The sequence below is a fragment of the Thermobia domestica genome, chromosome 1 (assembly GCF_964235325.1).
Source record: "Thermobia domestica chromosome 1, izTheDome1.hap1.1, whole genome shotgun sequence".
NCBI classification, from domain to species: Eukaryota; Metazoa; Arthropoda; class Insecta; order Zygentoma; family Lepismatidae; genus Thermobia; species Thermobia domestica.
This window is the reverse complement of record NC_137454.1, coordinates 17,045,627-17,072,195: the sequence shown is the minus strand read 5'-3', so window position 1 is coordinate 17,072,195 and position 26,569 is coordinate 17,045,627. Positions and strand designations below refer to the sequence as shown.

The following is a 26,569-nucleotide window of genomic DNA, read 5'->3' as shown; positions in this document are numbered from 1 at the left end:
GTCACGATTGTTTGACGAGGAAAGTTTTGAATCTATGTATTTAGAGCCAACCATGGAACAAGAGATTAATACTTTATGCTTAGTAAATCTCTGGAATATGCCATTTGCTAACATATCTATAAAAGATCATCAAGCTAGAGATCCTGAATTAATGGAGATTATACATCGTTTAGAACGAAAGGAGAGATTAGAGGATTATAAGTTAATTAAAGGGATTCTGTGTAAAAAGACTAAAGCTATAAAAAACCCGTATAAGATTTGTCTTCCAAAATGTCTAGCCAATAGTATTATAGAGTTTCATCATAGTTGTATTTTACCCGGAAGCCATTTAGGGACAAGAAAAACTATTGGGCGTATAGCAGCCAAATATACTTGGAGTGGGATGGTAGAAGATATAAAACAATTTGTGTCATGCTGTGAGCTATGTCAGAAAAATAAACCTAATAATAGGAAACAAATGGGTCAATTAACATCAGATTTTGAAAAATTTGTAAATGGGAGATGGTATACGGACACAATTGGTCCAATGTGCAATACACGATCGGGACGCCACTGTTTGATTGTGGTAGATTCGTTTTCTAAGCGAGTTTTCTTAGAACCACTCCGTGTACTCTCTAGTCAAGCCATTATCGATCGTTTATATAAATTAATGTGTAGACATGGCTTTATATTTTCTTTGGCACATGACAATGCTAGTGTGTATAGCTCTGCACTATTTAAAGATTTTTTATATAGTAATGGTATTCGCGATATTCGAATTTCTCCGTACCATAGTGCCTCAAACGCAGCTGAAAGATACATTTCAGTTTTGAAAAATTCGTTGAGGATATACTTTAGTAAGAGACAGAATCAATGGGATACGGGTCTATACGAAATAGAGTACTCGATTAACAGCGCTGTTCATGAGGAGACCAAGTGTAGTCCCTTTGATTTAGTTTGTAACTATAACTGCGGAGACCCATTAGAGGTAAAATGGAATGTGCAGGAGCTAGATATCCAAAAGAAAGACCCCAATTTGTGGGTAAATGCGCTCCATAATATGGAGAAAGCATGGCATAGGAAAAAGAAAATTTTTAATAAACGAAGAATACCTACTAATTATCAAGTGGGTGATAAACTTTTAATTAAAGCCCAAACCAAGTCATCTTTGGCTGATAACATTACGAAGAGTTTATCAGAAAGGTGGTTGGGGCCATTCGAACTCCAGAAATTCCTTGGTGAAAACTCCTTACAGGTTAAATCTGTTGTAAATGACAGAGATATTCGTAGAGTACATGTCTCAATGACAAAACCTTTCAGAGAAAGGAGAATCCCTATTGTTAATTAGAAATCTTCATAAAAAAAAAAAAAAAAAAAAAAAAAAAAAAAAAAAAAGAATCATAAAGTGTTATTGAAGCTTTACGTTGGTGCTATAAGACAATAGACGAACATAATTTTAAGTAATTTTTAAAGTGTTATATGTTAAAATAGTTTTCTCATTGCAGGCCTGTAATGTGTCCGTCTAAATATGTCTAATGTATTGCTTCCTTAATTGTAAATTGGGCTTTTAGTCCAATAGTCTGGATTGTATCGTCAATTGTTAATGGAGAATTCCGTGGACCGGATTCCAGTCTGTTTGTGATGTCTCTTGGATGGAAATGGATTATTCCGATAAAACTGGTTATGGATAAATCAACATATTATTTTTCAACTGGAAACTATTCGTTCAGTATGTAATCAAGACAGAAATTGTAAGTTACAATGTAATTTCTTTTTCTATTATTGAATATGTAATATATATATATATATATCTTTCGCTTTATATTTAATATTGCTTAGGAAAAATCAGGAAATTGCATTTAGGTGCTATTTCATAATTTTTCTGGAAGTGTTTGTAAATTTATGAAAGATGCGAATCATAGACGAATTACTATAGTTGCTAACTGTAGAGAGAGTGTATAGTATGGTAGTGGTTTGATTGTATTTTGGGGGTTATTTTTTTTTATTTTTAGTTTATTTTTCTTTAGTTGGTGTAGTTGGGAAGTATGTTTCTGCTAGTTAGTAGGTATAGTGATAATAGTTTGGTGATTAATCGTGACTTTGAGACAAACGAGATTCTGCATATTTCATAACAAAAAAAAAAAAAAAAATTTTTTTTTTTTTTTTTTTTTTTGAGGGAGAGGTGAATGTGTAACGAGATGTTTATTTAGAGTTTAAAAAAAAAAGTAAAATCAGCTTTACATTATAACAGCGCCAACAGCGGAATTTGTGCGAACTATCTTCCTACGTTTAATTTCTGTCTATAGGCAACAGCACTTTAGCTGTTGAATCCAAAGGTAGAAGTCTGAGCTATTCTGAGTTTCGAATTTTGTTCGAAATGGGTAAAACCAGTTAACCAGTTGCTATTTTGTATCTTGAAAGCATAGTTCTGAAAGTTAAAATCTTATTACGTGATATTATTATATTCTAAGAATTCAATTGAGGATCGGTGTATGTGTGAAATAAGTTATAGTTATTTGGTGCTACGTTTAAAAAAAAAAAAAAGTGTGTTTCCATTTGATCCTGTTAATACATGTTTTGTGTGAAGTTCCATGCCCATAGTATGCAAATAACAAGGAGGAATATTGTATTCAAAGTATTGGTGAGTTAATTACTGTATTTATTAATTATAAAGAAATAAGTTTGATATAAGTAACTAAGAATTGTTCAGATTTAAAAAATTCTTACAGATTATATGTAATTTTCTAGGAAGTTAAGGTTATCTGCTTATTTGCTGGAGAAATATTTGTCTATTGAAGTAGCCTCTTTGGATGGAATTCTTTATTAGCAGTCATTATATGTATTACTTTATTGAATTTGTTATAAAGTTAATGAATAGAACAAAGAATATTATTTTCCCGATTAACCATACTATTAAGTATATTTATGAATAGTAGCTGCATTCGCTCTAATATTTTTGAACTCAGGATTACTATATATTTAATTAACATTGTTTATGCATTAAATAATTTAATTTCTGAACCTGCTATACGTTATAAGTGTGGATGTGCCCGAAGGGTACATTTGTTCTACCTAACGACGGCTCCATTCAATCACTTGTACGAGTAAAGGGTGGAGATCGCGTTACAATAGAGAAAAAGGTATATTTGTATTTCACATTACTACTATGAATCTAAAATTTAAAGTTTCATACTGTGTTACTTTTCTGTAGAATATTTTTCTGTACATTTCTAATTTTGAAAAAAGTATTTGTTATCATTGTTATGACCATTAGTACTTCTTTATTGTTGCAGACTATTTCGTAACTTGAAATTTTAAAATACTATTCAATCCTTCTGGCAAAGTAAACATGCATAGGAATTACCTAAATTTGTGTTTTAAAAGTAAGAGAGATTTGTTTGTTCGTTCGTTATTTAGTGATCTTCCTTCTTAATGGAAGGTTGGATACAGTTTTCGAAAAAGAAAGTGTATTTTTAACAACTTGAGCCCTATGTCTGATTGCAATTGTTTTTTTTTTTTTAATTTTTAAATTAAAATGAAAAATAAGCATAATGATTTACCATGGGGAAAAACCAGTGATCGAGCTTTCTTCTCTGTGAGAAAGATGTCAGTAATTAGAAAAAAAAAACTACAGTATTTTATATTTTCAAATAATAATAATAATAATAATAATAATAATAATAATATGTGTGCGCCGCGAGAATTCAAGTTACCCTGAAGTGTGCCGCAAGTTGAAAAAGGTTGGGAAACGCTGACCTAAACTGTAACACAAATATATAATCTTAAAATATATATACTGCTTTGGTCAGTTGGACTTTTACTAGAAATATTTTTTTGTGCATAAAGCCAAGTACGAATTATAATAATGTTGCCGCTACTTTTCATGCAGACCTTGTATATAGTGCGTGTATAGGTACAGAAATTTTACAAAACGAACGAACTTATTTTTATAAAATACCCACCACCAAATAGTTATAAATAAATGTGCTCTGAGAAGTAGAATCCGTACTTAAAATTCCCTGTCATTTTGAGGACTTTTAACGAGTAGCCTGAATTCTCCGAATTTTCTAAGTCAGTGGGAACTCTGTCTCTCAAATAGCATCGATGGTGAATAGAGAAGTTAAACCCTGTCAATCCAAACCAAAAATATCCGTACTGTATAAAATAAGAATTGTACGAGGGATGATCGAAAAAAAAAAAAAAAAAAAAGGTTACAAAGCATAGAACTTTTATGTTATTCACTGTAACATAACGAAAATTTATTTCTAGATTAATAACATGTTTGTCTTGGTGTAAGTTTGAAGACTTCGGATTCTGTTCATGTAGACCCAAAAAGCAGACATCAAAATGATGACTTGTCTAGAAAATTGGTTAAGAGTAGAAGTAAGGACATTAGTGAAGTTTCTGTGGGCCAAAAACATTACACTTGCTGACATTCATAGGCAAATGTAGAGGGTATGGGAGGGCTAAATTTCAAAGCAACATGCAGAGAAATAGTGTCGTGCCTTCAAAGAAAGACGGACCAATATTATTAATGGCAACCCTGGACACAGCAGTAGACCACTTGAACCAATACTTTCAACCATTGACGTTGCATTGACGTTGCATTTGGAACGACTAGAGCACACTTTTCTACAGCCCTGGCCCAGCTCCAGTGACTTTCACTTTTTTCCTGTTCTAAAACAAAAATTGACTGGCCACCATTATCTGGTATGTGATTATATCAAAACCGCTGCCTTACGGTAGCTATGAGAACTTGACGCGCTACAAATGTCGTTGTGATAAGCGGTTGAACAAGAACTGTGATTACATCAAAGTCTATTGTTGAGTGCCTTCTATCATCACATGTATTGATCTTCCAGCTATATATCGCAAGTCATAATAGGCTTTGTAACTTTTTTTTTTTTTTTCGATCATCCCTCGTTTATTATCCGATACTTACAGGTACATCAGTTTTGCTGAAGAGTGATTTTGCTTTGGCGTAATCGTTGATTACAACATCGTAGTCCCCTTTCTTGATATTTCTTTCGATATTCACCGGCAGACTAAAGAGGAACTTAAAGCGCTGAAGGACTCCCAAGGCGTTTCTGGTAGCATCAGCTTTATCCTTCCTCTGCAGTACTTCCTGGAACAGGCGATTGGCTTCCGTTATGGAACCTATTACCAGAGGAGAAGAAGAAACATCAGAGTATGCTTTCACATACTTAATTCATATACTATTTCAATTTAACGAGAACCTTACAGACATCCGTCAGCAAAACAAATGACTGTCAGGACGGAAATGATTTTGACACGTGTTTTCTGAACTTTTTCGTAAATGTGCAATATTACTTTTCAGATTCAAGAAATCAATTTAATTATTACGAATAAAGATAAGCAGAAGTCACAAAGTGAGTACAATGCAAAGTATTCTGGGTTCTTACAAAGTTCAGTGAATTTGCAAGGGTAGATCGAAAAGTTTTATTTCAACTCTGTTACACACAAATACAATCCACCCTCAGAATTTTAACCTATAAACTACGGGATATTTTGTTTTCAAAATACCCTGTTTCTTAACTACGGATATTTCGATTTCGAAATGGTACTACAATACCTTTTGTAACACGTTTTGTTTCATGTGTCTTCGATAAATAGGAGTGAAGAAATGGACTTCTTTGTAAACCCTTACGAAAACACTTTAAATGTAGTTTAAGGTTAAAGGTAAATTACCTCCGTAGTTTAAAGGTTAAAGAATTTACCTTCGTAGTTTAAAGGTTAATTATTGTTTCCTCATTACTAACAAAGTAACTAAACTGATGCAGGATCATTACCAGTGCTTTCCTTATTTAGCGGTATGCAGTACCGGTAATTCTTTCTGAAATAGACAAAACTACAATTTCTCAAACCATTTTTATATGAAATGTACGAGGGTGATTCAGAAAGTAATGTCTCGAAGGTGATATCTTCTTTATTTGTGCCTGACAGATAGCACCGATACAAATATCAGTGGAAACCTTGCAATGTCAGGTATAAATAGTGACATCATTTTTCAACATAGTCCCCATTACGAACACACTTGCACCAGCGCGGAACAAAGTTTTTCATGCCGTCGGCGAAGAATTGCGGTGGCTGCTGGCGCCGAACTGCTGCTTCCATTTCCGCGTCATAACTGTAGCGTTGTCCCTTAAGGCTATCCTTAAGTTTGGGGAAGAGCCAAACGTCGCAGGGCGTAAGATCCGGACTATAGGTAGGATGAGGCACAATGTCCGTTAACCTTAGGCGCTACATTGCTTACTGAGTGGTGTGGCTTGTGTGCGGACGAGCATTGTCATGGTGTAAAATTGCCTGTTTATTTTCGCAAGTGTGTTGCAATCTGGCCCGTAGCAGCCAGCAACTAGTCCACCTGATGTTGGTGATCTTCATCAGAGGCCGCTGCGGGCCGTCCACTTCGGTGTTGATGGTGGACAGAGATTTAATGCAGCTTTAGTTTGGTCTTTCACAATTCTTGCCCACCAACATCACAATGCTGATGTCAATACTGGCATCCCCGTAACCGCAGTCAGAAATTCAATGACAGCCCGCTGTGTCAACCGGGTAATCATCACTGGATGCCATGAATTGATCCATTACTTTGGAACGAGAAGAGATACGAAGATGAAACTAATGATGTTCTATAGCTTAAACATCAGTGCATTAATGATAAACACTTACAAATGTTTGCAGTATTACTGGCTAAGTAGTGGGCTTGGAGGTATTGCTTTCTGAATCACCCACGTATTTATTTCAACTTAAATCAACTTGAAAAAAAAAGTATATAACATGCATTTACAAGATATGATCAATAGTTTGAAGCACTTCCTTCCACCTGTTAGACGCTTGATTCGCTGCTGCTAAAATTACGTTTAAATGAAAGCAGTTCATATTCTCCATGAGCATCTTCAGGAAGCTAAAGCACTGGATATACTATTTCCTTTAAAGCAAACTTTCACTAGAACTGCCATAAGGTCATCTTTGCTTAATTACGGACGAATTCTGCTCTAGTGTTCATAAAGATAAGAAGGATCGCTTCTTACAAAGTTTAACTTTAACAAATATCAGCCTGTGGTTTTATGGCTGATGCGATATCGTCCTTCTGCAGCTGATACCAAAAGCAAGAAGTGATCTTTGAGACAAGGGTATGTCGAACGGTATGTGAAAAATGTGGAAATTGTAATTATGTACATCCTCATTATACATTGTTATATACACTTTTCTTACAGAAAGACACTGAGGAATGCCTCTAAATATTTGTTTATGTAAAACATAAGCCGCTGACGAAGGTGCGGATTACCATTAAAAAATTTGGAATTAATAAAATATTTAGATGCATTTCTGAATGTAATTGTTGGTTGTTTAAGTTCAGCGTCCCTTTCTAGCAGCGAGGATATATGAGACATGTACCTACAGCTTAACGTGGGATCCGAACCACATGAGCTTCAACCGCGAATCGACCTAGGGTTTCAGCACCGAAGGAGCGCATGCTACGAGTTTTTTTTTTTATATCCTATATACTTAAAAATTTTACGTTGTTTCTAAAATTGTTACAGTACTTGCAAACAACCAACTGAGATATGTGTTAATTTTTAAAACTGAGAGCCTTACGCTTCACCTATATTGATTCCTGTTATGGTTACTGTAAAGGAACAGATTTCTTATTATTTACCCTCTCCTACTTACTTCACTTTGTTTTTTAGTGATTTTCATTGAACCAACTGGCAGAAGTGGAGTTGCTGTTTGTTCTCCCTTCCTACTTTATGCTATAGTATCAAAATTTTGAGCTGTTACCTTTAAAATGACTTCCAGTATTATATTATAAATACATACAGAAAATAAAAATTAAATAATAAAAGGATTTACCTTGAATTGCGTCTTCCACTTTTGCTGTAAAGTCGGGTCCATATAACTTTATATCCTCTTCAAACCTGTCTTTCAGTGTTGTCAAGGTGTCGAGCTGGTCCATTACAGAACCCACATTTGCCTACAACAACAACACAGCATAATTTTAATAGAATCTAAACCATCTGAAGAGCAATCTTATTAATAAACTCGAAAGGTACTAATTTTACTCCTCCTAATTCTTATAAATTATTTTAAAAAATCACATTGAACGTCGAATTTTTGCTGACACTCTTTACATCCTATTACCATTAAATACCTTTCTATACACAAATTTTGACAATGCTAACAGCTGACAGCGAAAATTTGATGTTTAATACGATTTTTTGAATAATCTATAATAATTTGGAGGTAAAATATCCTTTGAGTATACTGAACATAATAGTATCTTAATTCCAATATACAGGGTATCTACTAAAATTTCAAAATGAAATTTCGTGACCTTTTCCTCCCCAAACCATGAAATTTAGTAACATTCTCAACAGCGAATTTGGGTGTGAATTGGGCCTGATTTTCATGCATACGATAGAAGCATAGTTTGTTTGCGATTTGGTAGTATCTAAAGCAGACCAGAGACACTTTTGGTGATGAAATTTGACGTTTTATAGAACAAAATTTTCCAGTCTATACTTATATTTGCACAGCAAAAATAAATAAATAAAAATAAAAATAAAATAAAATAAAAAAAAGTCGTGACCCAAAAGCTAAATTTCGTGACTTTTTCTTGACTTGCATGATCGTTCTCTGATTTCATGACTTTCGTGACCGATATACACCCTGAATCAGAAAACAACAAGTGCAATATTAGAATTGTAGCTGAAATATATGAAGACTATTCTTCAGCGCATAATGTACATATTCTCTCATCGTTCAGAGAATAAAACAGTGGGTAATCTTGGCAGGCAGGAATACAATAGACAGAAGATACACTTAAACAAAATTACACAGCAGTCCCAATAACAAAATTGCTCTCATACTCAATAGACAAATTTCTCCGATGGCTAAATGTTTCCAAGGATATTGAGAAGGAAAGGACGCCAAGCTATCTTGGAGCAGAAGGAAACGAACTTCTATAAAAGTCTGAGAGCATAGGGAGAGAAGACTCACTCGGACAGAATTTGAAGACATTCTGAAGACTATTCCATTTGGACTCGGCTCGAAGACTCCTTTGAACATCTACCATGGATGTCGTTCGGGTGAAGTTTAGATTGACCGCTAAATCAACTCTAAATATTTACTACTATCATTCAGTCGTTAAATCGCGGACATAACCTGGATGCAAAGTGCACCTGTGTATCACCCGTCAAGAACCAGCAAACAAATGTTAAGACCACTTTCAATACAATATTTTGACTAAATGATTACCATGAGAAAATGACACATAGATATAACTACCTGGAAATGAAACTTTTGATTTGTACAGCATAAGCATCTCATTGACATTTCGCACATTTAGCTCATGTTGCCAAGAACGATGAATATTAATTGTACTCTTCTATTTTCAAATCACAAAGTCTCATATTGTCTGCTGGGTCTGCACGTGTGGATATCAATTCAGACATGCGTGATACAATATAGTATGATCCCCACTTCTGCGATGAACTCAATTCCTTTCATGTACATCAAGAATTAATTACGTAATACTTATCCTGTTCATTTCTTGGTAGAAAAATGGAGAATAAAAAGCACTCGTGTGTAGCGTACTTAACTGCATTATAAATACAGTTACAAACATTATTGCATACTGCAATACAGTTACTATAGGTACAATAATACATAATGTAGTAACTGCCTTATAAATAGTTACTACATTATAAATACAGTCTACATAAATATACTACTTCAACAGTGTTAAGAATGGCTTCTCCTATAGTTTATTCTAAGACTCTATACTGTCAATAAAGGTAGCGTCAATTTAAACGTACCTGCAAACCCAATGATTAGCTGCGTACTATTATATTTTATTGACGGACGAAACATTCGTCTCGCCTTAATTTTTTCCCTAATTAAATGGCTTATGAGTGCAAATAGTTTCAGAGAAGTGAGATATTCGGTGCTTCATCTTCTTATGTATCAGCAATTTGTCCTTACCTATTACAAATTGAAAACGGAAAAAATATGTACAGTAAAAATAAAGGCTCTTTGTGTGTGCAGCTTTTAACAGAACAGAACGGGTATACAGAAAGGTTTTATTCATTATTTTTCTATTTTCTTCCCTTCTTTTATTACGGTGTCCGGGCTCGATCCGCGTACCTTCCTGATTGAGACTTTTGTCCCTGTGAAGGGCTTAGCCATTCTATTACGGTTCTGGGTTCGAGCAGCATAGTGCTGCATGGTGCACACCATCCTCAACCGGCCTCCGCGGAGAACTCCCTACTCCTCGCCCTCAAATAATACAGCTTTACACCATTTTATTTGTGGGTTCGGAAAGTTTGTTCACGCGACGATTGCTTGAGGAAGACGCGACACACCTCACCGTTACGGTCCAGATTCGGACGGATCACCTGGGTGAAGACCTAAGGCGTATTACGAAAATAGACGAGAGCATCACCTACTTTCATGAATCGAATACAAGTTATCCAACAACCACGTTCTCGTTACGTCATGCAATCTGTGAAAGAAAAACTGATAAAATTACATCTTATTGTGCCATTTATTGGAAATAAATAAACGTACCTGAGATAAACAAACTTTTCTTACACTTGTCGCCCCATTTGTGTAACGAATTCGTAAGTATACTTTTTACCACTCACTTCGACATTTTCTGTCCACCATGGCTTATAGATTAGTGTGATCACATTTTAGTTGAGACACTATATATCCGTCGAATCCACTCACAAAAATCGTCCTTTCTTCCGATATTGAGAATTTAACAGACAGTCATTCCAAGTGAACGCAGTGACAACATTATGTTCTTATTTCTGATAAAGAATTGACTTATTTTTACCAAATTTTATGTTAGTCGCTGATTGTATGACCATTGTCTTCGGGTACCACCCGCCAAGTCCTTTTTTTCACCTTTAATCTTGATCACCCAACCTTGTTGTTATGCAATATTATTTAGGGTCGATTTACTTTAATAATGTTTTATTTCAAAACTATCAAAACATCCACATTAACAGCACTGTTTTTAATGGATGATTACGCGATATTACGAATATTAAAGTTTTTTTTTAAAAAAAGAATATTACTATTTATATTCTTCAAAATGTTTTGGGTTCAGGATTCAGCGTTATTCTAAAATTTTAGCTGAGTCATTCATAGCACACACACACATCAACACACATTGAAGTCCAACTAAAAACTCCATTCTTTCCTTTTCCTCTTCTTCTATCTGACTTTTAGTACCACCAGGCGGCAGCACGATCAACAAGAAGCATACACTGCACAAAGTGTACGAATTCAGATAAACGTCACATAATGCTCTAACGCAGAATTTGCGTTTATACGAAAAATATTTTAAGCAGAATTTTGGTACAGTTACACTTTTTAAAGTATTAATTTATATACAGAGTAAATCAAAATCTCTTCGGCTGAACTACAGACTCGAGTGTATTTGCGAGACTTAACTTGGGGAAGTATTCTTAGAGATGCATTATTGTCACTGTTGGAATGCGTGCTAAATGCCCTGTTTCCAAAGTGTACCCAAGACACGATTCCCGCTGGAATTTCACCACGTTGTTAAAGCCGCAATCTTTTTTGCTGTGACTTCATTCCCGAAAAAAGTGGAACAAGTCGCAATGGGCCAAATCTGCTGAATAGGGTGGATGAGGAAGTGTGATAATGTTATAAGGTAGAAACTCATGTGTTACAAAAGTTTGGTGAAAAGGTACACTACCGTCATGGAACATTTAATGGCTCGTTACCCACTATTCGGAACGATTTTGCCGAATGGCCTTCAGACAGCAAAGAACGATGCAGTAACAGACAGTTTTTATAATCTGGCCTCTGCGAGTGAATTTACGAAGCACAATCCTTCGAATGTCGAAAACAAAGATAAGCATTCTCGCCGTCTTCAGTTTTGGGGATCCTGATGTTTCCCGCTGTGAAAATTGTGATTTTATTTCTGGAACGTACCAGAAGAACTAACTGTGGTCCTCAGTGACGAGCCTTGATATGAAGGATTCATCATCTAGAAACGCTGACGAAGTTTTGACAGACTGCAATGTACAGGATTTTCAACTCACAGGTGTAAATTGCTTGTAGAGTTTATTTATTTATATGAACTGTATTTAGGGCTACTGTGAACAACGGGGCTATAAGAAAAAAGCCTATAGCCTATAGCCTACAGGAAACCCGAACCCGCGGGACCGCGCCCACGAAAGACATGCGCTCTATAAACTAGACTAGCGAAGAGGAAACTTGTACAGTTTCGTACGATATATTAACATCGTTAACGGTCCGACAATCCCCGTGCACAAGCTGCCGAACTGTTTTCACATTTTCAGGTGCTGAGGCGTGTGTGTGTGCGTGTGTGCCAATCGAAACACCTCGACTAACTTAAGCCCTCATTTCCCTTATGCATATTGTATCATTTCAAAAGTTTCCGCTCCAGATTTATTGAATAATCACGCAGAATTTAATGTTTCGTCTCTGCTCCTGCTTCATGACTATGCTGAACAGCTAAGTGAAGGATTAGATGGTCAAAAACCTCGTGTTGTGCAACTCCCAATGTTGACATTAAGACAATTGCGACTGTATGTTTTATACATTAAAATATGCTAAATTAAATGATAAACATTTAGAAAACCTATTTTAAATTTCATTGTAACAATAAACACATTATTTTTTCAACGTCAGGAATGATGTGATGTGATCTGATTGAGTTTAGCATCCCTTTCAGCAGCGAGGCAATATAAGATGTGAACCTACAGCTTAACGTGAGATCCGAATCCAGATCTCCTACGCTAAAGGCGTGCACGCTAACTGCTTAGCATCGAGAGTGTGAAGAATGAGAATTATACAAAAATCAGTCAAGTCTCCAGGTTTGCCCATTCTTTTTATAGGCTTGGGTGCTTCTCGTTACGAATATCAAAGAGGTATCAAATCACTTGATAAATTAGTGGTTCGGAACTACTTGCAGCAGTAAATCTATTATATAAAATTGAATGTGACTGTTTGTGACTTTATAACTCTTGAACCATTCGACCGATTTCGATCAAAGTTTCAACATACATGAGATTCGGGCCTGGGAAGATTTTTATCATTTCACTTTGACGGTGCAACTTAGGAAAGGGACAGGGGAAGATATTTAAAAATGATCGAAAATGACAGATATTAAGTGTCAAATCCAGGATTTTTGGGACCGATGAGATGAACAGTGACACTTCCGATGCCGTTTAAATACAAATTCGCCCCCGCAACTTAGGTGAGGAGGAGATATATAACAATGATCAAAAATGACCGATATTAGTGTCGAATCCATAGTTTTCGGGGTTGCTGAGATGAATAGTGACACTTCCGAAGCCGTTTAAATGCAAATTCAGGCCCATTATCCTTTATATCCAAAATGAAACGTATTCTCCCAGTGCCAAGAACACGCAACCTGCTTGCAAAAAATAAGTTAACAAATTATTATTATTATTATTACATAAAAAAGAATTCACTTCTTGAAATTAAGACTTTGTATGTAAGAAACCTTCTGTTACACAAGCACTGAATCAAATCTACTTGATTTGATTCCGTACTTAGAAACAGCTGTAGGTAGGTAGTGGCACCAAAAAATGAAAATAAGTTTTCAAGTGAGGCTGTGTTAGCATCTTATTTTATTTTTGATTTTGTTTGCATTTTTCAACACATGTTACAGACTAAAAATAAAAACTATTCATTTAATATAACTGAAGTGTATTTGTAGAAACACCAGTAATTTCATCTTATGCACAAATAATTGTTACAAAACATCTCTTTGTACAAGTTTCATTTTACGCATAATATTTTTCAGTAATTCTGAAGATTTAGTGACATTTGTGAACAATGGTTTTTAGCTTCAAGAATAAGAAAACAATTATTACATGAACCATTTTATCTTATACTCGAACTCGTTTCTTCTAATAATACATACGGTGTTAAAAAGTAAAACCTACCTTGATCACATAAAGACCATCATCGTTAATGTATGGACAAGAAAATAAGCACAAAAACCCTCGGACAATATATCACCATTACATTAGCTCATGAATCAAATTACAATATAGTAGAGGACAGAATAACCTAAGCGTTACCAGGTCAATCTGTGGAATTACTCACAATGATGCACGGAAACGAGAAGGGCAGAAATCACATAAAGAACTCTGACGCAAGAAAAAAAAATCCCTTTATACTGTAATTTTTCCTTCTCTGACACTAGTGTTTCACGGTTGACCTACAACTGTTTGTTATTGCATTAAGTAGAGTGATAATTTCAAAGGAAAACGTTACGCTGATCGAGTACACATATATTACAGTACTTTTTACTGTTACTAAGATGTCTGAATATAACAATATGAACCTGAGGTAGTTTTAACACACAAAGACTGAAAAATGTGAATGCCTGGACGGGGACTCGAACCCGGGATCTCCAGTATACCGTGTCGATAAGTTAAATACTACGCTGCCTAGTCCGCTTCCCAGAACAACCACACTCTCTCTCACTCATGAAGCCGGAGAACGCCTTTATGGAACATATATATTGTCCATAGATTGTCCAAGCAGAGCAGCTAGGCTGTGGCACAAGCACTGACTTCAGGAGTGAGAGTGTGTCTGGCTATTCTGGGAAGCAGACTGGTTAACGCATCGGCATGGTATGCCGGCGATCCTGAGTTCGAGTCCCGCCCAATCAGTCACTTATTTACTATTTTGTGTTATTGAATTCGCACGTACAGAGGATCTGTATATGTAAAAATAAGTTTAAATCTAAGAAAAAGTGACTTTTTTTTTGTGGTGAGTAATAGCCTTTCCGCTTTTTCTCATTGAATATAATCACCGCTCGCAATATTGTGAAGTTTAAATCTGTTATTTCCTATATTCATTAATACACAGACGTAGTTTCATTCACTAACATTAGCTGGGCATGTAATAAAAGAACATGTTTCTTTAATTAAATGTGTGCTCTGTACATAGCTGATTTAAACTTAAGAAAAATTCATTATAAATCAGCTACACGTAATTTTTAAATCAGTAAGACAAGTGACCTCATATGCAGGGGCGGATTAAGACTTTTGGGGCCCTGGAGCCGACTATTTCAATGGGGCCCTATGTTACGAATAATTCCAGCGCATAAATTTTCTTTGCTGCCTTCCACAGCCTCATAGGCTTATCGAAACACCAAGAACTATGCTGTAATATTTTAATGTGCTCCAAGTTTACAATAATTAGGTTAATTACGTTCATTATTAAATTAATGCTCATATACTGCAGTTTAACACACAAATGCCAAATACAAGCCAAATGGTCAACTCACAAAATAAGTATCGTGAAGACGCTGGTGGAAGAAGACAACTCTTGTGATACCGCGAGCGTAGCAAGCGGGAAAAATTTAGCATTGGTCTGAAGCCTATATTATAATAAGTTGATTGCTATATTTTAGTATTAAAGAGAGGAATTTTGATTGCCTCTTGAGCCTGGGGGGCCCCGGAGCCTGGGCTCCATTGGTTTCACCCTTAATCCGCTCCTGCTTATATGCCGTGTAATACAAACAATTGTTAATTTCTTATTATTATTTTTTTAAATATACGTTTAACTTTAAGTGTGGCATGAATTAAGGAATTAAAAGCAATCCCGAAAAATTAAGACGTATACGTAGTTTGTTAACATACGATGGTTTAGTTTTCAGTGCTTCAAAAGGAAATCTTATTGGAGGAACTCTTCAACAACGAAAAACCAATAGATCGCCAAGTTGTTTAGTGCAACTGTATAACCCTTTCATTACAAAAGCCCAAGATATTTTCCTACGAAATAAACTGATGTTCATGTGTATGACTTAATTTGATTGAAGAAGACTACAGCAAGACTGGCAGGGTGTCTACTAAATGTTCATTTTCAAATTCCAGGTTTTATCAAGGTTTTCAAGGTTTATTTTTCCTTTTTTTCCAGGTCTATTCAGTACAATGATATTTATTGTAACACGTATAAGTTAATGCAATTTTATATAGTTAGTAAACAAAAACTGGTTATAATTAGAGAACGCATATGGCAAGTGATAGTTTTTTTAAGTAACAAGATGAAAAGAAAACACTGAGTGAAACGTAGGTTCTTAAAACATTTTACATAAGAAAATGTTTAATTAAAATATCCCCTACCAGAAGGCCAGTTGAGAAAAATGCGCAGTAGTTTTAAATATTCTAATGTAGGAATACTATACAGGGGTGAACAATAATTAAAGCGACAAACTTCGGGAAATGATTCTCGAAACCCAAACAAGAAAAAAAAATCCTTTTTAACTCTTCTCCAGGGCGCATAGTTTCCGAGCTAAAAGGTGCCGAAAGTGTGGAAAAATGAACTTCCGACGCCCACATTTCCAAAATTATCCAAAGTAGAGAGTGTTGCTTAAAATCTCACAAAGGAGAGCATATGTTCAGAACATATAAGATTTCCTTAAAGAGATATTAAGCTGCACTCTCTACGTTGGATAGGTTTGGAAATATAGGCCTCGGAAGTTCATTTTTCCACACTTTCGGCACCTTGTACCTCCAAAACTATGTACCGTGGAGAAAATTTCCGTCAAAAACATTACTTCAAATAAACTAATATTATAAATTACTAGTAGCACGTGAGTGTTGATGAACAATGACAAAAATGGCGGGAAAATAGCTTACTCACCGCTAAGTTTTGGGATAAAATACCACAAGAGTATTTTACTACAAGCACTCCCCTTTAAAGTACTCTTGTGGTATTTTATGCTAGGTACTGGTAGGACTTAGCGGTGAGTAAGCTATTTTTCCGCCATTTTTGTCAAACTAGTATTAGTTTAGAAGTAAAAAGGAAATGATCATATATAATACAAATTCTTAACGCAAAGTAGTCCATATTGTTAAACGTTACTGCACGTTCTTCTTGGCCATCAGTTATATTTTATTTAAAAATGTATTGTAACATGAAGGTTTAAAAAACTGAAAATCTTATGGAACCACGCACATTATATGAATAAATATAGAAAACAACTTTCACAGTGAACAGTTTTTGACATTTAACTTCTCGAGTTCAACATCCCTTTTAACTTTTTCGCCTGTTCTTCCAACGCATCTACTTCTGCTTCGGCGTCAGTTATATTCTTTTCTTCTTTAATTCCAACTCTTTTATTTTCTTCTTAATATATTTCTTTTCTCAAGCTTAGAGATGCAAGGGCTTGGAAAAAAACCGGCTTTTTTGGGAAAAAACTCGGTTTTTTCTGCTTCGCTTTTTTGCTTGGGAAATTTTGGGCTTTTTTCAAAATTCTGCTTTAAATTGATAAAACAGACTTTGTTTCGCTTCTCTATAACACAAAAAATCATTTAATTAGTGGTTGATGCTGATAATAATATAAAACCTCGAAAATAAACTCTGAATTTCGAAAAGATTTTTCAAACAATTTTTCTTCAACATATTTACATTATGAATTCCACAGGATTAACCAATGTATATAATAAGAATATTTTAACCTCCTATATACAAAAGTAAGCAGAGTTGGCAAGAACCATGGTTGTTTTGAAAATGCCAGAAACCCGTTTTTTGGGGGATGTTTAAACCAGGCTTTTTTGATTTAGATTTTTTGCTTTATGTATTTATATTACATATTCACAGAAATAAGTTTGTTTCGCCTTGGTGTTATTATGCAACAGCGGGGTTATGCCGGAAGAACTCCCATAAGCTTAAAGAAGTCCGGTCAGTAAATTTCTTAAATTGAGAATCTCCTGCCCTAGCCATCGGGAAAATCCCGTCATTACTTGAAATGTAAGACAATAACGGGAAAATCCTGTTATTGCTTTTCATGTAAAATTTAAAGGTCAACGTATCATAATCAGTACGCTAAAACTGAGGTATTAAATTACAAATTTAGTATGTAGATATCATTGATAGTCCAATCAAAGCTAATGTTGGAAGCTACGTAGGCAATCGATAAATTTTGCCAATTTCTATCAATATACATAAGCATTCTTGGCTTCTTTATAAAGCAACCGGCATTTAGGCATGCAGAAATATACAATTTAGTTTGTTTCGTATGTTTAGGCTTAACATTCTTACGAAATACCGAGGTTATCAAGGAGAAGACTTTCGCTTAAACTGACATCCGAACCGCTACTTGGTTTACGCATGAAAGAAGGGTTGTAGTTCGACCGAGAATTGAACATGGGACACCTTGATTAAAAGGTGAAATGGAAATAAAACTATTGCAGGTGGTTTGATATCTGGAAACGTCACCATGAAGTTCACACGATTCGCATTTTTCATTCTTTTTATTTTTTGGTTTAAACCAGTTATTAAAAAAAAGTTGGTGTAAACCAGCCAACCCTAAAAGTAAACACTTCTTTTAAAAGAATACACAAATAACTAGCAAAATAGTATGTAGTATTTTTACTTCAAAATATTCCATACCCTCTTTTTGAAACAAAATAAAATTAAAATAAAACATAAGAGAAGTACTTAGATTTATATGATACACTTAAAGGCTGCACATCTAGAGCTTTTGGTTCTGTATATTCTTGAAATTCTACAGTTAAGTTTTATATAACCACCATCACGGTTTACCCAATCCTCAAGTTTTCTGAATTTTTAACAAGAGGGATTCAACATGTCATTACGGAACTCCCCCCCCCCCCAAATTAAAAGGACTACGGAATATATTTAAGTTAAGCTAAATACAACTGCACAACAAACATGACTGAGTGATTAGCTTTTGCGCTTCTGTCGGGAAGTCCGGGATTCAACCAGCTATTCGACCATTCTGACAAAGCTTTTCTTCATTCCATCTGTGAATGTAGTAATAGTGCGTGTACTGTGAGTTGGCCGACTTCCTTTCGTATTGTTTTTAAATCGTTATTATTACAGTACTAATTACCAGCAGTGACGGTTTTGCGAAGGTTAGGGGGGCGGTCTTTCGGACTGAAGCCCGTTCCCCAAAGTTATGGAATGTCTGCAACAAACGAAATATCTATTAGTTATGCCTTTACTCATAAACTTTAAGCTCCCGTCAAATAAAAATTACGAATGTTTAGAAAAACTAAACATTAGTAAGAAAAACCCTTCCCAAAATACTTTTCTAAATCCGCCACTGATTCTCATTATAAAATGATTTTTAAGGTTGTATCCGGAAGATTATTGCTAAACATATAAACGAAACGAAATATTAGTTATGACTGTACTCATAAACTTCAAGCACCTCCCAAATAAAATTAGGACTTTTTAGGAAACGAAACAATCAGAAAAAACCCTCCTAAAGTACTTTTCTAAATCCGCTACTGATTATTTGTATAAATTGGTATTCAAGGTTGTGTCCGGAAAATTATTGCTAAATCACTTCACAGCTACAGTATAACAGAAATGTGGAAGTACGGTTTGACGGATATATTGAAAAACGTACGCTTTGAAGGATAAATAGAAAAACGGGCAAGTTTAATTTTTGCGCTAGAAGCTAGAGTACTAAAAGCTCTTAGAAATGAAACACGGATGACAAACTAGAGAAGAAAAAAAGGTCGATAACTCAAAAGTTAAAATGAAGTTAAATAGCCTCTAAAATTGCCCTCAAATACTACATTCTTCATGTTACCTTTAATTCGTAAAACATGTGCTCCATCCATCTTGATGGTGAATTTCGGAGCGAAATATCGCATTCAGGTCATGGAATTCTCATCTAACTATAGAATATACTATAAGAAAGCTATTTAAATAGAAAAATCGTGAAAATGAAAAAAGCCAAAATTTCCAAAATTCTCGTTTTTTTCCCAAAAAAGCCGGCTTTTTATGTGAAAAAAAACATCGATTCAAAAAAGCCGGCTTTTTGCATCTCTACTCAAGCTGCTCTGTCTTCTTTTTCACCGCAGTCTTTCAGATATTCATTTCTTCTGCTTGATGCATTCCTCACATACTCGATCATACTCTCTGTGAGATTCATATTATGTATGTCACCAGCAACATGCACAGCATTCAACACACTTCTCTGGGCAATCAAGCACTCCTCTTTGAGATTTTCAACAATACACTCTTTGTTAATGGAGAAACTCCTTTCCACTGCTGCGTTGCTTTGGAAAAGTACACATATCTTATGCATGAATGTTTTAAACGCATTGGAGACACCTTCTTTACCTAACAGATCATGGAGAAAAACGTCCAGTCTGTCATTTTTGTAACTGAAATTTGACAGTTTTCGTGCTGTGTCTTGGTCTGAACACAATTTTAAATATTCCAAATTCAGCATATCAGCATTTACAGGTGTTATTTGCTCCTTCTCGACGAATGTCTCCAGGGCAAGTGTGATACGTGATTCACGAAGGGTTTCGTTGGTCATAGTTTCTGGAGACAAGCAATTTGCGGCTCTTGTTACACTGTATTTTAAAGGACATTTTAGCATGTTTTTTTTTACACAGTTCTTGTAAGAATCTTCTGCATTCTTTCTTAAAGTTCAATATATCAACATTCTTCACTCCTTTAAGCGATGTAACCGCAGAAAATCCAACATCAACTAAATTAAGTGGTTTTAAGATGTCCTTATCAAAAACATATATTGAGATTAGGGTTTTTTTTTTTTTTTTTTTTTTTTTTTTTTTTTTTTTTTTTTTTTAAGACATTATCTTTCACGAAGCGGCTTAACAAACTACGAATCAACGTGTTTAGGTCATTCCATAGAAACGGTAGTAATGGACTGTCTGTTTGATACTTAGTGATGAAATTCTTCTAGTTCTAGAGGTACGGGCTGAAGGAACCCTAATCTAGCAGGCAACAGTACATCAGAGATGTGGGCTTTTACTTGAGAGAAGTTTGATGTTTCAGGAGGTTTCGTTTTCACTGCATCAACAAACTTTTAAGATAGGAATCTTAGTTATGGCACGGTTGATAACTTTAGAATTCTCCACCCACCTAATAGAACAAAATTTAAGAGGGAAAACTGCTGTTCCAGATGCTGCCATGAAATCTGCTCTTCTTGAAGGGAAGTTCTTGAATAAATAGTACAACGATCTCAAAAACTCTGTCACATTCCAACCAGCTTTGGTATGCGCAGTCTTAAAAGCCCCATTAACAATACGTAAAGAGCACGTTCCTATCTCCAAAAGCTGTGGACCTTCCCCATTTTCTTCACTCAGATAGGCCTTCAAATCACTCAGAAATTTCAAATTAACATTGGGGCCATCAAGAGAAAACTGAAGTAACTTACAAAAATCGAGACCCTTGTCCTTGAAAGTATTTATAAATGCACTTAACAAATCCTGGGTTACTGATGTTAAATAACGCATTAAAACTTTATTTTCGTCACTGCCAGAAACGAACTACTAAGTCCATTTGATTTTTCTGTGAGATAGTGTTTAGGCTTTCGTCGAACGATACTGCAAAAAAATTCACAATTTTGTAGTTCATGAAGTAACGTCTATTGGAAATATGGACCCAATCCAAAAGTGATGAGATAACCTATTTTGTCTTTGTGTAACTGCATATATTTAGAGACTTCACACTCAGAAAACAAATCCATTGCACTCGCTTGGCTTCTGGCTGATGCATGATTTGTAACTTTGTGTAATGTCCAGATTATTTCTGCTTTCGTCACTTGATCTTTGATAAGATAACTCTTTATTATTACACAACTAGTTTTTGCTCGGCTTTCATTTTTCTCCTGAACAACTGAAGTAGATGATGTGCCAGTCACTGTACTGGAAGACGCTGTAGAATTTTTTGTACAGGAAGGCTCCTTGTTAAAATTGCTTGAGAACTTAACGACTGAACATTATGCATTAAGAGCTTTAACAGCTATTTGACGTTTCTTGCCTTTTTCATGAAATTTCAATGATCCAGCTCCCATATTTGAAATGTCAAAATCAGTTCAGTAGGGTTTACAACCTGCTTAAAATGGATCGTTGGACCTAATAATCCATTTCCACTGGCCTTTCCACGAGTCCTAGAATTTAGTTTTACTTTTCCCCATTTTAATGGCTGAAAAATAAAATGTTAATTGTTGGTGTATAACAGGATTTATTGCAAGACTAGTAAAATGTTAACCTAAATACAAAAAGTGATTCTGTTAAGATGTGGGCAATATTACTTTTTTCCGGTGATACACCTTTCGGCCACCGGGAATGGTGTTCACTGCGACATCTGCGGGCTTGGACTCCTGTGAAAAAGCTTCGGCACAGAAGTATAAGCGGAATGTTGTTCCAGACCTGTCTACTACTCTTGCTACAGAAACATGTAAACCAATGTCTTCACAAAGTAGCAAATAAGCTTGATTCATACTATGCAAATAAGCAGCAACTACAGAGAAAGCTTCTGGCTTGTATTCCAGTATCCCCTCAGTGTAAGACACAAACTTAATAGATCATGAAATTTAACTTTTTCAATTACCTTACTCTTATCATCGGGGACTAATTTAGTTCTTTTCGTAGTCACTGTTATTCACAACGACCATGCTAAACAAATAAAATCTTATTCAGTCTCTTCTTGTACCCTCAACATACTTTCCAAAAACATTCACCGCCTGCACTCTGCTCACGTCTGTCTGTCTTTCTCAACTACGTCTCCACTGAATAAGTTATTATTGGCTTTTAACTTATGCTGTAGTATATAACTTTCTTGGATTTTACAAAAATATACTTATTCCATACCAATCCTAAAAACAATATTTTAAAAACAATTTTAAAACTTCCAGGTTCCTCGTCCAATTCCAGGCTATTTCCAGGTTTTCCAGGTCCAAAAGTAAATTCCAGGCTAATTCCAGGTTTTCAAGGTTTTCCAGGTCAGTAGACACCCTGACTGGTTGAAACAATTTGTATAACTCTTAATAACGAAACTTTAAAGTAAGTCCACAATATCTATTTCTTTTTCTAAAATTATATGATAAAAACGTGCCAATTAAGCCATTTTAATAACTAAGTTGTACTAACCTTTAGAAAAGAAAGCTGTCCTTCTTTCTGACTTTCAACCTTTCGCCGTAAGAAACTGAGTCCTGCTTTCAGATCCTCGAAAGTCGTAGCATGATGGTGCTCCAAGAGAAACCACGCCGCCACGAACTGTTCTGATGACAAGTCCCCTGAGCCTTCAGGAAAAAGCTCATGCAGGTCGTCTTCTGGGAACTTTTTCCTTTAATGTTTAGTAAAACAACAAAACTATCAAACTGCGATTTAAATAAATTACAACAGGATTAACAAGAAGATTCAACGTAATATTCTCTATTAATGAACAGGAGTAAAGTACAAGAAAGATAATAATTAAAGTACAGTACATTAAAGTATAGTATCTTTGCGCTTAGTTATATATCGCGGTGAAACCAAACGCACGGAGGTTTGAGGCAAATTTTATTTTCAGATACTCTCTTCGCAATCTATATAAATAAAAATGAAATTAACTATGTTCGTGACTTAATAAGTCTTGAATCACCCGACCGATCTCGATCAAGTTTTCAACATAGATGAGATTCGGGCCTGAGATGGTTTTCATCATTTCAGTTTTACAGTACAACGTAGGGGAAGGGAGATACTTAAAAATGATCGAAAATGACCGATATTAGTATCGAATCCATCATTTTCGGGGTTGCTGAGATGAACACTGACACTTCCGATGCAGCTTAAATCCAAATTCAGTCTCGCAACTTAAGGGAGGGAAAATACGTATAAAAATGATCGAAAATAACCGACACTATCTCGAATCCATAGTTTTCGGAGTCGCTGAGATGAGCAATGATACTTTTGATGCCATTTAGATCCAAATTCACTCCTTTATGCCCAAAATGAAACATCTCCCCATGCGAGGGATGGGTATTCTGCTAGTAAATAATAATTACGTACGCTTGGAATATATATCTTCCTTTCAGTATATAAAAAAGGCAAATTCACATTAAATTTTCTTCTTAATTGGTTTCCTAACACTGAAAAAAAATACAGATCGTTGACAACCCTGTGCAAAGAACGACTTTTATCGGTTTTAATGTGGTAATTATGTTACTTTATAATTTGTGTACCATCAATTTAAGATTGAAATGAAAATGAAATGAAATCTTTTGTTTTATGTCCCACGGTTATGCCGGTTAGGCTAAAGGAGACGGTGATGATGAGAAATGAATGAAATGGTGGAATGAAGGAAGTGGGAGGAAATGGGAGAACCCCGAGAAAACCCACAAGCACCGTGTTTGTCCACCACAAAGTTCACACGGCGCGAGCTGGGATCGAACCAGCGACCCCAAGCACCGGAGGTGAACGTTCTACCACTGAGCAACCGCGCCCCCTTCAATTTAAGATTGAGTGAATTAAGGGAGTTTATTCGTTTTCATTGTGCACATATACAATTTCTTAGTTTTCAGTATATATTCCATACAAGGACTATTGCAATAATAAAAGTAGTGTAGCATATATATATATATATATATATTAAAAACTATTCAAATTGTCTCTGTCGACAAGGTGTCTCTGAACAATTACAATGTATATGAGATGCAAATACATATAAAATAATTGTGATCTTTTAGTTTACGAATATTTATTGATATTTCATGTTTTATTGTAATTTGAAATTCTGGTTATTTCTTCAAGATGCAGAAAAACAAAGAATCTTAGAATCTTCACCCACAAAATCTTGAGAAAGAACGACCACTGTGTCAAATATTTGTGTTAGACACTCATTAATTTTGGAGCACTTAAGAACTAACTAACACTATGGGCTATTGAACCATGAGATTCAACGTCGCATTCAAAAAATCTCTCCACTGACTACAATCCTTTTTACTTTGTATTTCTATTTATGCGATATCAATCTTAATATTGTCCTCCCATCCGTGCCTAGGTCTTGCTAGTGGTCTTTTTGTGATTGGGTTTCCAGTCAAAATTTTGAAAGCGTTCCTACTATCTTCCATTCTGGATATATAACCTGCCCACTTGTCTCTTAGACTTGAAGTTCCTGCCAATGTTTAGTAAACTGTACAAATTATGTAATTCGTCTTAAGAATTTATTCCCAAATACTTTCGATCTGCTTATTTCACTCAAGGTAAGCGACCATGTTTCAGAACCATGCAGCACAAAAGGCATAATTATCGTTTTATATATATTTTATACTTAAACTTTTCGATAGAATTCGCGAACACAAAAGGTTTGGACTAAATAATAACACGAATTCCCTGCTTTCAGCCGACATTTAATTTCTTTGTGGATATGATTTTGGCCTGTTAATATTGATCCTGGATATTTGAATGTACCCACTTTGTCGAAAGTATTATTTGATTTTTTTTTTTTAATTTTTTTATTTTTATTTTTAAAGGCATCCATAATTTGCAGTATTACGATCACGGAGAATTTCGATATACTTAGTTTTCTCTCCATTTACTTTCAAACCCATACCCCAGGCGTAATAAAACCTCTGAATTTCTGAAGAAGGAATTACATTTTTTCCTGGCGACGTGATTTTAGTAACTTCTGGGGCTATCAGCCAGGTGAAGGTATTGACATCCGACGTTTCAATGTCAATACGACGTTTGCATTCAAAATGTCGATGTCAATACCTTCATCTGGCTGATAGCCCCAGAAGAGTTACTCTGAATTTCTTTCTATTCTTCTCGTATCATTCTCTGTCAGATTTAGATCACCAACACGCCATAATCTGGTGAGCATCATGCAGCTCTAGGCCCTGGCTGCTATATTTAAATTTCCTTTAGCGTACTCAAAAAAGTTGAATAATAATGTATCTTATTGTTTCAGACCACTGTCGACGCGGAAGCTCGTAGACAAGTCTTATTCGGACTTAATTTTGGGATTCATTTAAACACATCTTAATCTAACTAGCTTTCTCGCTGTTCCGAATTCGGTAATAATGTTGTATAATGCCTTTCTGAAATAATGCTGGAATATTATATTTTCATTTCTTTCCGAGTATTTGACGAATGATAAATTCTGGTCGATAGTTGGTCAATATCGTCTAAATCCGCACTTACAATCTCTAATAATGTCATCTATGTATGAGATCAATTTTCCGAACAGAATGTTTGAGAGGATTTTATAGAGCGATAACAAAGAGAGAGATGACTCGATAATTATTAATGAGTTTTGTTGCTTTTCTTGTGAATTGGAACAATGATTGATTCCCTCCACTCTTGTGGCAATTGCTCCTTGTTCCAGATGACAAGAATGAATTTGTGAGGAGCACTTAAGAGGAAAAAAAAATTAAATTTCAAATAATTCTACTTACTCATTTCCTTCAACTGAAAGTCCGAGTGGATCTTCCTGCTGATAGCTTGATGGAGACAAGGACCTTCTGCCCCAAACCAACGTCTGAAGTGGAGCTTCATCTACCCACACTGCACTCTCCTTCAACGGGCCTATTGTCTCATGATAACCTAGAAGGTATTAAATTTAATTTGCCACTAACTCCCTGTAATTTCCACTTGTATACTTATGCAAGTAACAATAACAAATTTCTCTCTCCCTTATTATGTTTATTATTGTAAAGAATATAGGAAACAATAAACTTGTGCCATGTAGTGGACTTTAAGCAAATATTACTTACTAGCGAAGTAACATTAGTAACTAACAAACATTT

At 35.2% G+C, this 26,569-nt stretch overlaps 1 protein-coding gene across 3 annotated transcripts in view; it reads right to left on the bottom strand.

Annotated features, from left to right (window-relative positions):
• Sec5 (exocyst complex component secretory 5) overlaps nt 1–26,569 on the bottom strand; it is a 101,936-nt gene that overhangs the window by 57,800 nt on the left and 17,567 nt on the right. For all 3 annotated transcript variants that reach the window (XM_081754944.1, XM_081754946.1, XM_081754938.1), the window contains exons 4-7: nt 26,219–26,366; nt 22,932–23,127; nt 7,855–7,975; nt 4,922–5,136 (exon numbers count right to left, since the gene is read on the bottom strand). In XM_081754944.1, coding sequence (XP_081611070.1) covers nt 4,922–5,136; nt 7,855–7,975; nt 22,932–23,127; nt 26,219–26,366 — 680 coding nt within the window. The remainder of the gene's footprint in view (nt 1–4,921; nt 5,137–7,854; nt 7,976–22,931; nt 23,128–26,218; nt 26,367–26,569) is intronic.